Source organism: Silurus meridionalis, chromosome 23, assembly GCF_014805685.1.
Source record: "Silurus meridionalis isolate SWU-2019-XX chromosome 23, ASM1480568v1, whole genome shotgun sequence".
NCBI lineage: Eukaryota > Metazoa > Chordata > Actinopteri > Siluriformes > Siluridae > Silurus > Silurus meridionalis.
In genome coordinates, this window is record NC_060906.1 from 21,803,900 (window position 1) to 21,821,348 (window position 17,449).

The following is a 17,449-nucleotide window of genomic DNA, read 5'->3' on the forward strand; positions in this document are numbered from 1 at the left end:
CACATATTTACATACAAAGGGCAGTTTGGAAATGCCAATCAGCCTACAAGCCATTTCTTGGATTTGGAGAGCAAATCCTGAGGAAACCTCCGAAACCCTGGGTGAACATGCAAAAACTTGAAAAAACTTGCAAAAACATGAACAACACATAAGGTTTCAGTCAGTGTTTCAATTCATCCTAAAGGTGTTCAATAAGGTTGGAGCTTTATAGCTGAAGATCTTCCACTCCAACCCATATTAAGCATGCATCAATTCTATTCGAAAAAAATGTTTTTTCCCTCACAGACCTCTAGTGTGGAGAAAATGGAACCACGCATATAGTTTATGGACCGGTCAATATCAAGTTATCATCCTGAAGCACAGTTTGATATCGACTATTACAGAACACACAACAGGTGAGATGGTTTTCTAGAAAAAAAATACCCAAAAATGTACACCATATGACCAAGAATTTGTGGACAACTGAGCATAAGACTAAGTGCTTTTTGAACATCCTATTCCACATTTAGTCTTTGGTTGCTGTTCTAATAACCTCCACTCTTCTGGGAAGATGTTCCACTAGATTTAATGGAGAATCATTCAAGCACAAGAGTGTTAGTAAAGTCAGGTACTGATGTACTGTAGGTGAGGTGAGGAGGCCTGGGAGCAGTCAGCATTCACATTCATCCCAAAACTGTTCAATAGGGTTTAATAGCACTTTAGCAGGAGATCTTCCACTTCATCTTATGTAAAGCATATCTTCATGGAACTGGATTTGTGCACAGGACATTGTCTTGCTGGAAGAGGTTTGGGTCTCCTAGTTCAAGTAAAGGGAAAATTACCACATCCAAAGATGTCCAGTACAATTGTGTGCTTCCAACTATGTGATAACGATTTGGAGAAGAACTACATATGGCTGAAAAACACGTTAACCCTAAAGTCTATTGCCAAGACTGATTTTTAAAATCATGTTTCTAAATGAATTCATTTTAATAAAGACATTTTGACCATGCTGCACATTTCGGTCAACTACAATGCAATTACTTGACCTTCTTTCTTTCATACGAGTCAAAGTCAAAGAGGCACATCCCCAGAAAAACGAATCAATATGACACGACTAAAAGGTCACCGTCATGCTATCTGTCATGGTTGCTATGACAACCAAAATACAAATCTGGGGGTGGTGGGTGTGGAGGTACATGCTGCGACAGTAATCTTTATTCCTGCCATATTGATTCGCTTTGACAGAAACAAGCGCACAGGTGTTTCAATAATTATTGTCTTGTCATCACCGCTGTCTGCTTTTACTCTTATTATATTCAACTGGTCCTGATTTCTCCTAATTACTTTGTATATACTGTATACCTTAGATCTATCTGTCCCTCGCCTAGGTGAAAATCCATGAAGTGGCAACCTAATATAAATACAGTACAGTATACCTGTATATCTTACGGCTTTACAAACCGTCCCGACACTCTTATAAACCTTTCCTCTGCTCTTAAACACTTTCAATATAAACCTAAAACCTACGTCATTTTCCCATGAAAAATCCTATATGGATACTCACCAGTGAAGATACAACTTGATGATGATGAATTAAGAGTGCAATACTAATAATGATGAAGGTGATGACGATGAAATAAATGTACTGCATACCCAAGTAGAGCATTATACTCTTCTGAAAGCTTAATTGTTTAGGCTAGAAAATGCTTATTTAGCACAAAAAAATAATCAAAATAACTCAACCATACTACCTATATACAGCAAAATCCCGTGATACGGCGGAAAATCCGCAAAAACAAAATTAGATATGTTCCATGTAAAAACCCGGGTTACAGTGAGACCGCGAAAGCTGAACCGTGATGTGGCGAGGGATTTCTGTATATTCTATCCATTCATTTTATGGTTCACTTCGTACAAGTCCATTTATTTTAGTGTTTTAATTCAATATGCCTTGGACCTGGGACATCGTTTTATATTATAAACTGTAATAAAATCATGGTTTTATTGCATATATTGTATACTTTATATTTTAACTGTAGAGCATTAGCATAAAGCATAAACAAAACAGTCGACCCTGTTAGAATCTTTTTTTACAGTTTTTAAGGAAATTTCCAGCCTTTCAGTTTATTCCAAAAAGAAAGCATATATATATATATACACATTTAAAAATTTGTATAGAAATGAAGACTGACCTGTACACTGGTAAGTGTGGTGTATTGGTAAGCTTTAATAACCAGGTAGTTGGCTTCGATATCGATCACACCGAGGATCATGTACTTCCACCATCGTCTCTTGAGGATCGCCAGTAAATTCTCCTCTCCTGAAACAAAACCAGACAAATCATTGAGTTTTTTGTTGGTCCAAATCTCACATACGAGACACTATGACATGTAGCAGCTGGTAACTTGGATGGTGAAGGCTGACACAAGTGAAAACTGCTGCTTCTGCTGTATCACAGGGTATTGCCTCAATCTCAAAAAAAGCGCTATCATAATTTACAACTGGTCAATATCACTGTGACCGACTGAGAGTCTACTTCCCATCAGCCACTGCACCCTGACATGATCTCCTCACCTAATTCACATTTACAGTGAATGAGCACTTGTTTGTATATCGCCTTAGCCTCATTCCATTCCTCACTTCCGTGGTTGTTGCTAGTTTCCACAGCTTTATTCTCCATGCTCAGGTTTTGGTTTTCCTGTTCATGTATATACATATTTTGTATACTGCTTAATTTTTTTCCAGTGTAAATAAATTCATCTGCACTTTTATCGGCCCCTGCATTTGCAGTTCCATACATTTACTATCAGATTCAATTTTAATAGATTTTTTTTCCTTGCCACAGTCGCCATGGCTGCTCATCAGGGATAAATACGCATCGTTCAGCTTAACTGCTTTGAAATAATGTCTGTTGTTAACAAAGAATTATCTATGATTTAACTATACTTGGTACCTGCAGTACCACCAATTTCAAGAGCCATGGTTTACAGTTTTTCTCAGTTCTCGAATCATCCTTAATTTCTGCAAATCTGTAAGTGCATTTCTCAAAACTGTTTCTACAAACAGCACAATACATTGAATTTCTTGCATAAGCTTTTACTTTTCTCAAAATCCTCAGTTCATCTCTCAAAAGTAAGTATTTGTGTGATGAACATCTCATTCCCATCAGAATGAAAAGTCACTTTGTCATTGTTCACAAACAAAATCATCAGAATGTTTATTCATGTTTTCAGTGTGATGCTGCACAGTTTTAGTGTTTCTTGATATAAACTATGTTTTGAATCACAGCGACTGAAAATACACAAAATTTGACTTCCTCCTGTTTGGCATCTATGAATTTGAGCAGCACAAATTCATTTATTTGGTTGAGTATTTGATATTGATTGCAGGAGACGGACAGGATTTACACTTTTACTGTACTGTACTGGTGTTCAGATGTTTCCTACTTCATCCATTTTCAGAATGTAGAATTCTGTGTTTTGTCTGTATTCGCTCTCCAACTGAAGCGTCACCAGATTCACCTTTGACCTGTTTTAGAGAACTGGTTGATGATTGGTTGATCTGATGTCGTTCACTCGCCTTCATTAGTGACATTCAAGATTCATCTGCACAATTCATCAGTTCAACACATTTACTAATAAAAGTGTAATAGAAATGTTAGATGACAGATTCTGACGACTGGTTTAACAATTTTACATTCGCTGACGTATACAATGAACTGATGCTGAGATGTTTTAGGGGTTAAAACTATTCAGGTGAAACCAGTAAAATATATTTTGATCAGCATGAACATAAACAGATCCTCTTTGACATAAAAAAAAAGCTCAATTGATTAGATAAAACACTCACAAACTTACAATCGAAACACTGATTTGCCACAATTTGCTGCTGAAAACTCGCTGCTACGTAGCCCTTTAACTGTAACCTAGTGCTAAACATAAATCCTTAATTAATTAGGACGCAACAGCAGGTCAATTACTGTGACAATCTCGTAGATAAACAAAAGCATAGATCTCAACTTGCCCACCAGAGACCCAATCTACCACTGGAGTGGAGAAAATGCTCAAATAAAAAATGAGTTTTATTTCAATATGCTTTGACACCTTATTCTGGTAGAGCAGGAACCATTTGACACATTAAGAACCTTCTTGACACAGAATAAACGCTGGAGTCGTCTTTTATAATTGGCCAAAAATCCCTTCAGTATGAAAAGTGTGGTAATGGTAATTGGGCCCTAAAGACATATTCTCCGATCTTCTTTTCTTTTATCTAAACAGTGGGGCAGAGGAGGAAAGTGGAAATGTAATTAGCTTCTTTCAGACATTACACGGATAAGGCTAGCTGAAAGGTTAAAGTTCGGAATTAGCGACCAAAAAAAATGCCACACTGCTTGGGAAAAGACATTAACTGCTAATTAACCAGTGGTGGCTCAGTGGTTAGGAATCTGTGTATGAAAGCAACAGTGATGGTTTTTCTTCTTTGGGGAATTCCTCAAGTTTAAGGAAAAAATTCTGGGTAATGGCTCAGTCATATGCAAGTTTCTTAGTTTCCAGTGATCATTATTTTAATTTGAGGTGGTATCAAAAGATTTTGAGACTAGTTTTGTAGCACACCAACAGATGGCAGCACAAGGCTGCACACACCGTCACAGGGAGCACCGAGCTGTGCAACTAATGCTATTCTAACCGCATGCATTATCACGCTTCAAAAAGAAGACTTCCAGGACATATTCCTGAAGCGACAGGAACACTGGGAGAGCTGTATTGCTGTGGGACTATTTTGAAGGTGATGGTGTGTAGATAAATAAAGTACTTTCTTGTAAACAGAGTCTCGAAACTTTCTGATACCACCTCACACATCCTTTAGGCATTAAAAGTTTCCTATTGCAAACACATTTTAAGACACAGCTTGACAGGTGTCTCAAAATTCATATCCTTTAACTCAGTTTACATTGTTTTTTTTTTTTATATACCCCTGAGGCTTTGCTTTATTTAGATCTCACATAAGAAGAGTAATTTTAGTTTTTAATGGGATAAATAGTGTGTTGCAAAATGTGTTTTTCCAGAGAAGAGGAAGTCTGAATATTTGAACAAGGTGTTTGCATGTGATAATTGCTTACAATAGGCATGGTAAATTTGAAGCCCCTGAAAAGAAATTTCTGCCTGAAATGAAACTGAAATGGAAAAATTATGCGACAGATAATTCCTGAGACATCAGGAAACCGATATACAGAGAATATAAAAGCAAATTTTTATTGCCACTATAAGTCCAAATGTACAGCGAATATATAGTGGGAAAGTAATGATAATACAGTGAAAGCCATTCATTCACTCAGAAATCACTATGCTGGGAAACTGGGACATCATCCTGGAGAAAAAAACATAATAAAAAAGGTTTGTATTGTATCTATTGTATCCAGTTTAATACTTGCCCTTCTATCATATTAACATGCGCACATAATGTTCTCAGAGTGACTTCTGGACTGCAGGAAATAACATTTTGTATTGACCTACTCGGTTCATCCTGTTTTTCTCCGGCTTTAGATAGAAACTGCAGATTCATTAAGAAACATAAGCAAAACAGATGACTGATTTTACTCATGGGAAAAACACAATCCTCCAAAGACCCTGTCAGCAAATCATTTTGTGCATCACAGTACATCAGGTTTTTTGTTTTTTTAATACCAGTCCTGAATGCAGGTCCTTCTTTCTTGCATACAGCACATTTGTTTGATTGCTCAATCGCTCAATGACAAATGAAAGCCCTGAAGTATGCTGTATGATCTATTGAATTCTCCCAAGGACACGATTCACAGTCTGATAACCAGTGAAGAGAGAAAGAGTTTATATTCATGTACTTGTGCTGTATCATGAAAAATAGCCAGATGCACTGTATATACACCAATACATTCTGATTTTATATATATATATATATATATATATATATATATATATATATATATATATATATATATATATATATATGGCAATGACAGCATTTAGTCGGCCGTGTTCATCATCTCATGGCAGGCTGACATTCAATTCCGGTGAAACTTCGCAAACATGCGGGAAGGTGATGACACAGGAAATCTCCCCACATGATTAAACACGTGTTATATAAGGCAGGGGATTTTAAAGCGTGTAATAATCGTCTGGTGGGCGCCTGTGGCCCGGGTCAAAGCACAGCTCTATGCAGTTAAGAGGAAAAGCAATTTAAATGCATTGTGTTCATGTGAAAGTAACCTGAGGACATTCAGGTGCTGGAAATGTGTTAGTGATGAGGATCAGCACCCGGGCTGCAGCACCTATTGAGCAGAACCGAGAGATAGAATATGAACCTGTCCCAGCCTTGACAGAGCGCTAATGAAGCCAGCCTGTCTGCCCTGACTGAGGACTCGCACACACACACACACACACACACACACACACACACACACACAGACACAAAAACTCCCACACACAGTGTCAGAACAGAGCACATTTTTAGAGCTTATTATATAAATTCATATGTACAGGACACATACTTATAATATAAACCCATATGTATAGGGCACATAAGTCATGTATACGTATGTACATATGTATATATGTATATGTATATAATGCAAGTAAATTATGGCGTGCCGCAAGGTTCAGTTCTAGGACCCCTGCTCTTCACAATATACATGCTTCCATTAGGAAATATTATTAGAAGGCATGGAATTAGCTTCCATTGTTATGCTGATGATACTCAGCTATATATTTCATCTAAACCAGGCGATACAGCTCAATTAACCCGGATGACTGAGTGTGTTAAGGAACTAAGAGATTGGATGACCCATAACTTTCTACTTTTAAATTCTGATAAGACTGAGATTTTGCTCATCGGCCCAAAAACTAGTATACAGACGCTCCAGCATCTCAACCTGCATTTAGACGGATGTTCTGTAACCACTAGTTCAACGGTAAAAGACCTGGGTGTTATTTTAGACAGCGACTTGTCTTTCAAAAATCACATCAATCAAGTTACAAAAACAGCCTTCTTTCACCTTAGAAATATTTCTAAGCTAAGAAATATGTTGTCTATATCCGATGCAGAGAAGCTCGTCCATGCGTTCATGACCTCCAGAATAGACTACTGTAATGCGTTACTAGGTGGATGTCCTGCATCATTAATAAACAAGCTTCAGTTAGTCCAGAATGCAGCAGCCAGAGTTCTTACAAGGTCAAAAAAATATGATCACATAACCCCGATCTTATCGTCCCTACATTGGCTTCCTGTTAAGTTTCGAATAGACTACAAACTATTACTTCTCACTTATAAAGCACTAAATGGTTTGGCTCCCATGTATCTATCCAGTCTTTTAACACGCTACAATCCGCCACGCTCCCTGAGATCTCAAAACTCTGGGCTTCTAGTAGTTCCTAGAATAGCAAAGTCCACTAAAGGTGGTAGAGCATTTTCACATTTAGCTCCTAAACTCTGGAATAGTCTTCCTGACGGTGTTCGGGGCTCAGACACACTCTCCCAGTTTAAGTGTAGATTAAAAACATATCTTTTTAGCAAAGCCTACACATAACATACGTCTCACATCATAACCTTGTGCTCCAGAACATCTGATCACATGCACATTATCAACTTGTGCTGTTAATATCATGAACAGCAGCTATGCTAATTCCTCTCCACTGCTTCTCTTTCTCTCCCCATCCCGAGACACCCTGAGGTTTGGCCAGCTCAGTCACCTCCCACCTCGTGATGATTACGGACCTTTGAAGAAGTAGATGCCGAACTCACAAACATCCCGAACCATCTAAAAACGTACCAGTGCCATTTGGATCCCGCTACATGTGTGGAGTTTTGACATTGGACCTCCTGGAGTGTTTAAAGGCTCTGGCATGGAGAAGCTGATGCTGGATCTGTGATGATCACAAATGCTGAGCTCATAAAACTCGGAGCTACTAACCATATAGACTGTATAAGACTGCAGAAAGAACATCACTTATAATCTTATACTCCAGTAATCATGTTAGTTCTCACTGTCCAGTGTTCTGTATTGTTGAAAGATTTATGATCAAACTCTTGATGTCACCCAGATGAGGATGGGTTTCCTTTTTGAGTCTGGTTCCTCTCAAGGTTTCTTCCTCATAACATCTAAGGGAGTTTTTCCTTGCCACAGTCGCCACGGCTTGCTCATCAGGGACAAATTCACACCATTCACCATCATTGTTGATTTGTGTAAAGCTGCTTTGAGACAATGTCTGTTGTGAAAAGCGCTATACAAATAAACTTGACTTAACTTGACTTGATATGTATGTAACATGTCCTATTCATCATGTTCACGTTTTGTCTGCTTGTCAGGACCATACAAATTTTAATATTAGAGCAGTTCAAATTTGGTGCTTTGAGAACAATTCTCTCATACTGACCACTGGATGTTCAACATGGCACCTCATGGTAAAGACTCTATGAGGATTTTAGAATCAGAATTGTTGCTCTCCACAAAGATGACCGAAGCTATAAGAAGATCTGTAACACCCTGAAACTGAGTTACAGTACAGTGGTCAGGGTCATACAGAGGATTTCTAAGACAGGTTCCATTTGGAACAGACCTCGAAAGGGTCCATTAAAGAAGCTGAGTCCTCGTGCTGTGCCTCAGGTGCAGAAGCTGCTTTAAAAAACTGACGAATGAGTGCTGCTATTTTCAGAAGACAGTAAATCTGTACTGCTATACAAGCTGCACATTGACTAAAAATCTATCTAAGTTTCATTTCTATAGTATTGTCAGTTCTGAAGCTGAGGCAGTCAATCTATTAAGATTTAGATTTTAATTTGACTTTCAGTCATTTTTCAGTTCTCACTATTAACTCTATGTCTATGGCTAATGATAACCTCTCTGTAAAAGCAATCCCATGGAATCGAGTTCATATGCCATCAATTTACGCAACAGTCTCTGAAGTACGAGCCACGAAACAGGCTCAATGCAAAAAAAATACAAAATATTTCCTTACATTTATTCCCCCTTTATTTCCAACCAAGCATGTTGATGGTTTTCTGAGCACAAAACATAGTTTCAACTGTAGTTGCAATTGAAATTCAAGAGCTGCATTTAATGTTATTTTTCCCTCAGAACACACTTACAAACAGCTTGTTATGGAGGTGGTGTCAACAGTTGATTTTTGTGCTTGATGACCATTGGAGAAAAGTCTAACATTATAGAGGCGATCTGAATCACTCTAATTAGACACCTGTAATTTATTAGATACCAACATAGATTTTTTATATAATTGATAAAAACTCTGTCTAATGTAAGTGAAAATAAAGTGCACACAAATAAATAAGTGATTAGATTTAGACAGGAGACAATAAAATATATATCTACGGTAAGGTAAACAAACAAGCAAATGTAAATATGGATATGACATCAGTTGTGTTTAAATTTGACAAGTATACACACTAAAATGCTGCTTGATACACAATACAAACAGGGGAGACCTGATGTTTCCAAACAGATGTAGCTCGGCCTTCAAACTGTTACCACAATGCTGGAGGCACGCAATTTTATAGGATATCTTTGGAGGTAGTGGCATGAAATTTTCCCTTCACTTGAACTCTAAGACCCAAACCTGTTTCAGCATGGCAATGCCCTAAAAACCTGAAAACCTTTGGGATGAAGGTGAATGCTGGCTACACCCCAGGCCTCCTCACCTTACCTACTGAACTTCAGTACCTAACTTTACTAACACCCTTGTGGTGGAATGAGCACAAATCTCCACAAAATCTACTGGAACATCTTTCCAGAAACGTTGAGGTGATTATAAGAGAAAATGGCTAGCTTAGTGGTTAGGGCTCTGGGGTTTAAACGTTACTGTAATCAAGTAGTTTTTTGTTTACTTTTACAGAATAGCCTTTATTTGTCACATATACATTACAGCACACTGAATTTCCTTCTTTGCATATCCCAGCTTGCTCGTAAGCTGGGGTCAGCCATGATTATGGCGCAGAGGATTAAGGGCCTTGCTCAGGGGCCCGAAAGTGGCAACTTCCTGGAAACTACTGCACTGATTGGTCGATGGGAGAAAACAAAACGCACTAAACTCTCAAGTAGGAAAGATTGAGACAAGGCAGATGCCAGTGATGCAGAACCCGGCTAAAAGCGAAATGCCGTCGAATCGAAAGTTGTTCATTGTGTACGCTCATTGTCTGAATTTCTTTCATTATCATAAATGAGATAACAGGAGTTTTTTTTTCTTGGCTGCAACAATGCATAACTCACTTTAGACTCAAGTCATGGACTGTAGTGTTTTTTATTTAATGTCATTTTTGTTGTTGTTTTTGCACTTTCATTTATAATATTTATTAATTTATAATAACTTGTTTTAGATTTATATCTTCTTGTCATTTTTTAACTACACTAGAATCCCCCACTCCATCCCCCCTGCTCTTAAAAAAAGGTAAAAAAACTCGGTATATTTTAATCTGAGTAAATGTTAAATGAGATTTTTACATTTATTTGAGTAGATATGTAGACCCGTATCTTTACTTGTACTTAAGTAAAATTTCATTAAAGCAACAGCACTTTTACTTGGGTAGAATATTTTATTACTCTTTTCACCTCTGCTGTATCATGGCTGACCCTGTGCTCCCACCCCAACTTCCTAAAATCACTAGGACATGAGAAGAAAGAATTTCACTGTGTTGCCATGTATATGTAAAAAATAACGGCTCTTCTGCGTTTACTCAAGTACAGGAATAACATCATTCACCACTGCTGGAATAAAATTAGCTATGTTAGTACGGCAAAGCAACTTTCGAATCCAAAAAATACCACTAAATACGCAAATATCCCTCTTCTTTTCCTTACTGAGGACATTACATAAGCTGGCATCTTAAATCATCTGTTCTTCCAATCCTTTAATGGCACTTTCCATTAGAGGAAATATTAACAGTCATTGTGTCATTGTGTCGCATTTCATGAGTAGCATTACATGAATTATACTCGTTTCCTTTTACATCCTTTGTGCTATTTGCATGAATTACACTGAGAAGAGACCTAGTGTTGAAGAAGTAACTCTGAACTGATGCAATGCGCTGTATTCTTCCGACATCCTGTTCGTAAGTGTCCTTCATGTTGCAGCTCTTCATACTAACAGCTGCCAAAACCACATATGCTCATATTAGAGATGTTATATAACAGAGTTCTCCAAAATGAGAAAGAACCAGCTGGAAAGAGGAAAAGAACAAAGTGGAAGGAGAGTTGGTGTTCTTTTCAGTACGTTTAATAAAAAAAAGCAGCTGCAGGGAGAACCTGGGGAGAGTGAAGTAATGACATGGAAGAGATTCTTAATCAGTCTGGCAGTCCAGCTCTGCGTCTGCCTCCCACAGAGACACGCGATGACACTTCTCAATCCTCGGACCAAGATGATTAAACCGTTCCCAAAGTTCAGCGTTTCCACCAGCCGAGGTTCTTCTTCTTCTTCTTCTTTCGGCTTCTCCCATTAGGGGGCGCCACAGCAGATCATCCGTCTCCATGCCTCATGTCCTCTACATCTGCCTCTTTCACACCAACTACCTGCATGTCTTCCCTCACCACATCCATAAACCTCCTCCTTGGTCTTCCTCTTTTCCACCTACCTGATGGCTCCATCCTCAGCATTCTCCTACTGATATACGCCAGTGCAGTCCCTCCTCTGCACATGTCCAAACCATCTCAATCTCGCCTCCCTCACCTTGTCACCAAAAGGTCCTACATGGGATGTCCCTCTAATAAACTCATTTCCACCAGCTGAGGTTGAAACTCGAAAACACCAGTAGTAGCCACTCTAAAACAGCTGAAAAATACATGTCGGAAAAATATGCATGTATTGGGACACCTGAATTTTCCTGCTATAAATTTTTTTTTCCCAAGCTGTTAGCACAAAGTTACAGACCCAAACCTGTTCCAGCATATGCACAAATCCAGCTCCATGAAGATTTGCTTTACATAGGTTGGAATGGAAGATCTACTGCTATAGAGCTCAAAGGCTCTTTGGCATGAATTTAAATGCTGACTGCACCTCAGACCTCTTCACCTCACCAACACTCTGGTGGCACAAATCTCCACAATTACACTCCAAAATCCAGTGGAACATCTTCTCAGAAGTGTGGAGGATATTATAACTGCAAATAGGAACTAAATGTGGAATTGAATGTCCAAAACTCACTTACCAATCTTATGGTCAGGAGTAGGGCTGCAGCTATCTCATCGATTAATCGAGTAATCTATTAAGAAGTACTTTTTCTTCACTAAATAACAATACTAAATATACAAGAGAAAGTAAGACAGATCTCTAAAATTGGCATCAATCTTTTCCCTGTTCCTCCATTTTTCATTTTGCAGCGAGTTCTGTGTGTACCTGTCCAGAATACTCCACAGATTTACCAGGTGGTGCGTCAGTAACATTGGTCCGTGAGGAAACACAGTGCCCCGTGTTTAGTTAAATAAACAAAACAAAGCATCGAAGCAAAAAAATTGCCTCGATGCATTTTTGTATTCTAATTACTGAGGTTACTCGAGGAATCGTTTCAGCCTTAATTCAGCAGTCCACATACTTTTGTCTGTATTGTGTATTAAAGTTTGTGGACTCCTACGTGCTTTTTGATTATCCCGTTATATACCAGCCTCTTATACAAGAATGATTTCTTTTTACACATGATCCTGCAGGATGACATACCATGCAGCTAAAAAGCAATATTCTTTTTGATTGTCAGTACCGAAGAGAAAAATATAAAAATATAAATGAATCTAGTGCCTGCCATTTGGCAACTCTGCATGCACAAAATTGATGTACGGTACTTAACAATCAGTCGTCTGGAAGAAATACAGAAAAAGGAAAGCAACGTTAATTATGGTCAGCAATCCGCTCCCTTCTACAAAACACTGTAAAGTCAGCAATTTTTCAACAAAAGCATCTCGATCACATCTACAGAACATCATTAACAGGCATCTGTAGAAGTATGCATTAGAGAAGACATAATTGTGTACTGTGTGAGCAGCCATGTTGACATCATCATATGTTAAACTAAGGATTGAGGACCGCATGTAAATTCTATTAAGGGTGAAGAAAATTGAATAACAGATTTATTTAGCGTTACCAGACCTTACAGATTACCAGTGGTGGATAAAGTACACAAACCATGCACTTCAGTTAAAGTAAAGATACACTCTCTATAAAATCTAACTCCAGTAAAAGTAAAAGTGCCCCTTTAATTTTTCACTTGAGTAAAAGTACAAAAGTATTTGCCTTTAAATATACTCAAGTACCGCAATTTCTGGACTATTAAGTGCACCCATATATAAGCCACACCCACTGAATTTGACAAAGACTTTTATTTTGAACATAAATAAGCCGCACCTGTCTATAAGCTGCAGGTGTCTACACTGAAACTAATGAACTTTACACAGGCTTTAACAAAAGACAGTGTCTGTTACACGGTGTAACGGGTGAAATATGTTGTGGCTCCTTTAAAGCAGAGCGGCATTTTGGAAATAGCCTGCCGCCGCATTTTTTCCGGTATTATTCCTCGGTATAGACCGAGGAATATGTCCTTATTATTTTCTGATGCTCAGTTCTAAGTTTCTTTGAATAACCCGTAACGCTGTTGCCAAGAAAAATAAAAAAGCACGAGTTTTGGAAACCTGTCTGTGCTTATATGATTTCTGTTGCAACTGGAGTTAGCGAGCTCTCCCTTCACCCAGACTCAACACGTTACAACGACTTGTATCTAAACAGTAGCTGACCAAGAAAGTCATTGTTCACTGTCTTCCTCCTTCCTTTCACAACTATTTCTCTCGGGAGTTTATCTTTTGGCATCGTCATGCGTTTAAAAATCACCACTGGTGGAAGTTTTTTCTCCCGATGCCGTGCAGCTCAGAACACAGGTGAGGTGCGTTTTTTCGTTTCCGTTCGGAAATTTTATTGGTCTAATGTTATGGGGCTCAGTTTTTGGCTTGAAGTTTGTGAAACTGTGAAAAACTCAGGAAAAATTAATAAATTAGCCGCTTTGTTGTTTAAGCCGCAGGGTTCAAAATGTGGGAAAAAAGTAGCGGCTTGTAGTCCGAAAAATACGGTATCCAAAGTATAGTGATTTATTACGGCTATAATGTTTCAACTATCATTTTTGTCACAAGACTCTTTACTTAATCAACTCAGTCTATGTGAAAAGAATCTTAGCACAACAATCTATTAAAAGAATGAGATTATTGGGTCGAACACTGATTGATTTCTATTATAATTTTCATGAGCTCAAAACCTTGTTTTCAACTATAAAAAAAAAAATCGTGCTGTTGTGTTGTGGCGAGTTCGAGTCAGGAGTTTCTTCCATCATTTCTTCCTCTCTAAATTTTCTACTCGATGTTTAACTGATGCTAAATTGTAAGTTCCTGCTAAGCAGATACCACCAAGCGGCGATCAAAACAGAGCGTGAGCTCGACCCTGATTGGTGGTTTGCTGAGTGCTTGACAAGTTACGTTTTTATCCACTCATCAATATAGAACGACTAATTTCACAAAATGTAGTATAAAGTAAGATAATTGACTGAAATTTAGTGAAGTAAAAGTCTCCCCAAATGAAAATACTTCAGTAAAGTACATATACATGAAAAAGCTGCTTAAGTATAGGAACGAATTACTTCCTTGTTGTCCACCACTGCAGGTTACTCTAGGGCATGTTGCATGACAAAACATGAAACATCGTCACACCCGCTTCTCATTACTCAGAACTGAGCTAAAAGCCCTGTTGCATTACCCTGGATGGCCTTGATCAAAATAAAGCAACGGCAATCGACAGAGCGTGAGACACTCTAGATAAAAGCACCGGCCAGATAAATAATAAAATGAACTCGGATATATGAGAAAACTTTTTACCGCAATCAAAGCGAGGCTGTGTAGGGACTAACAAGAGATGCAAAGAAACGGCTGAAAAAATAGTCTGATTTTTCTTTAAAGTGCAAACATACAGCCTTACTGTATAGCACAGAAAATGATAATAAAATCGTCGAGGGCCATTATCGACAGTATGTACACGAGGATTTAATGCCTGCCGACAGGACGTTTTCTGTGCTAAAATACAAACTGGCAAATTATAATTAATACTTGAGTAAGAGGCCTTTAACAGACCCTTTTCACAGAAGTATGTACACAGATGCAGGGCAAAATAAATTCTCAGTAAGCCTTAGAAATGGTGTTTATCGCATTTCTATCGCCTCTAGTCGCAAGTGTAACAAGATTCACCTCAATTTTACTGCATCTTGCAAACATCTTTCTCTGCCCAACTTACTATTATCTCATTTATCCCCCTGAGTTATGGACCTTCCTCAAGGGCTCTGCAGTTTGGCAGTGGTGGAATTTGAATTTCTGACCTTCTAAATCAAAATAAGCAAGTGTACATCTCTTCCACTTCACTACAGACCAAACTTCATGGAAGAATTATTTCACTGTTAAAAGAGTAAAATACTGACATTAGCATGGATGATGCATAGCTAGACATATAGGTCATTTTTCAATTCAAAACATTTTTCATTTCATAGCACTTTTAACAATGGACATTGTCTTAAAGCAGCTTTAAATAAATCAAGCAGTAATAAAAGAATGTATAAAAGAATCCGGCGAATTTGGAAAAAACTCATCACATTAGAAAGAAAATTTGAGAGGAACCAGACTAAAAAGGGAACCCATCCTCATATGGGTGGCACCGAATGACCATTCATTACAGTTTATCATTGTTGAGGGGTTCAGTGATAGGATATTATATGCACCCTGTGCTCCTGAGCCACTGTAGTAGACTGTTGACATTACAGTTTTTCTCAGTTGCTTTGGAGCTTTTCTCGAATCACCTCTTGAATCATCTCGAATCATCAAAATTTGTGTCATAGAACATCTCATTCCCATCAGAATAAAAAAATCCCTTTGTCATTGTTCACAAGATCGCAAAATGTTTAGGCATGTTGTCAGTTTGACGCTGCACAATTTCAGGATTTCTTGATATAAACTACGGTTTGGATTATAACGATTGAAAACGCACAAAGTTGAATTTCTTCTGTTTGGTATTTATGAATTCCAGCAGCACAATTTTACTTATTTCATTGAATTTTTGATGTACTGTATTAGTGTCCATTCGTTTCTTGGTTGTTCATCCATTTTCAGAAATTGTAATTCTATGTTTCGCTCTGTTGCCAATTGAAGGTTCATGAGATTCACATTTGACCTGTTTTAGAGAACTGGTTGATTATTGGTTGATCCGATGCTGTTCACTTGCCGTCATTAATGACATTCAAGATTCATCTGCACAATTCATCAATTTAAAAAAAAAAGTTTAATGGAAATTTAAGCTTGACAAATTCTGACAACTGGTTTAACCATTTTTGCATTCAATTGATTATGCAATGAACTGATGCTGAAAAAAAACCCTGGCAGTGACGTCGCACCTTTCCGTTGGACAGATTACACACATGATTCAGAGCATGGACACGTGGAAGCGTTCCCATATACAATTCAGGATGCAGCTCGAGTTTCTGAAAGGGAACTATAAATAACCACAAAACATAAATTCTGTTTGATTTTATTTGACTTCAAATGATTATCAGTGTATTCCTTAGACTGTGGTCCCATACAAACTATTCACATTTTTTTCATGAACTGTGCAGCTGGAATGATTAAAATTTTTTAAGGGGTCAAATTACATTGCAGCTTACATTGGCATTGTCATTGTTTATATTTCTTTTTCGTTATTGTTATACCTCATTACATTTCATACTTTTTTTTTTTGCGTATGTAAATATATTTGCATCTGCATATATTTTTTTACCACTTTATCATTTTCTAATATATTTTCTTTTCTCTTTTCTTACTTCTCTCTTATATTCTCTTATATTTAAAGTTATATTTAATGCACACATTTATATAGCAAGTTGTATTCTGCATATAACTATGTTTGTTAGAAATAAAAAATCTTAAAACCTTGAATCTTGAAATTCTAAAGAAATCTGCCCAGGACAACCAGGGGACTCATGAACAACTATCACAGAACATAAAAGCATTCGTAGATTAATAACCTGTTTACAACACACCATATTAACAATCAAGTGTGTGTAAACTGTTAAACTGATTAGTTTATGTAGATGTAGTTATTATTGTGTCTTGCGTATTGAATGCAGAATTTTGTAATTTGGAATCGGGAACACAATGAAGTTCTGTATATAGCTATAATCCTTCAATTGCAGATTCCGCAAGGTGTCTGTAAACTTACGACTTCAACTGTATATGTATACGTGACTTCATCCTGTCTGAAGGTAAAACTTTTATACATCCAAATGAAAAAGAGATTTCTGGATTTTTTTATTTTACAAAGACCAAAACCAGTTTCAATAGAAAAAAATACTATACTGACAATGTTTAATGTGGTTTGCTAGAAAATTGATGTTTCAATTAGAAGATGGGGCTGCGTTTCTATAA

The 17,449-nt window shown here is 37.6% G+C and overlaps 1 protein-coding gene across 1 annotated transcript in view; it reads right to left on the bottom strand.

Moving 5' to 3' along the window:
- slc35f1 (solute carrier family 35 member F1) overlaps positions 1 to 17,449 on the bottom strand; it is a 151,703-nt gene that overhangs the window by 45,661 nt on the left and 88,593 nt on the right. Inside the window, exon 3 of the mRNA XM_046836729.1 lies at positions 2,175 to 2,302. Coding sequence (XP_046692685.1) covers positions 2,175 to 2,302 — 128 coding nt within the window. The remainder of the gene's footprint in view (positions 1 to 2,174; positions 2,303 to 17,449) is intronic.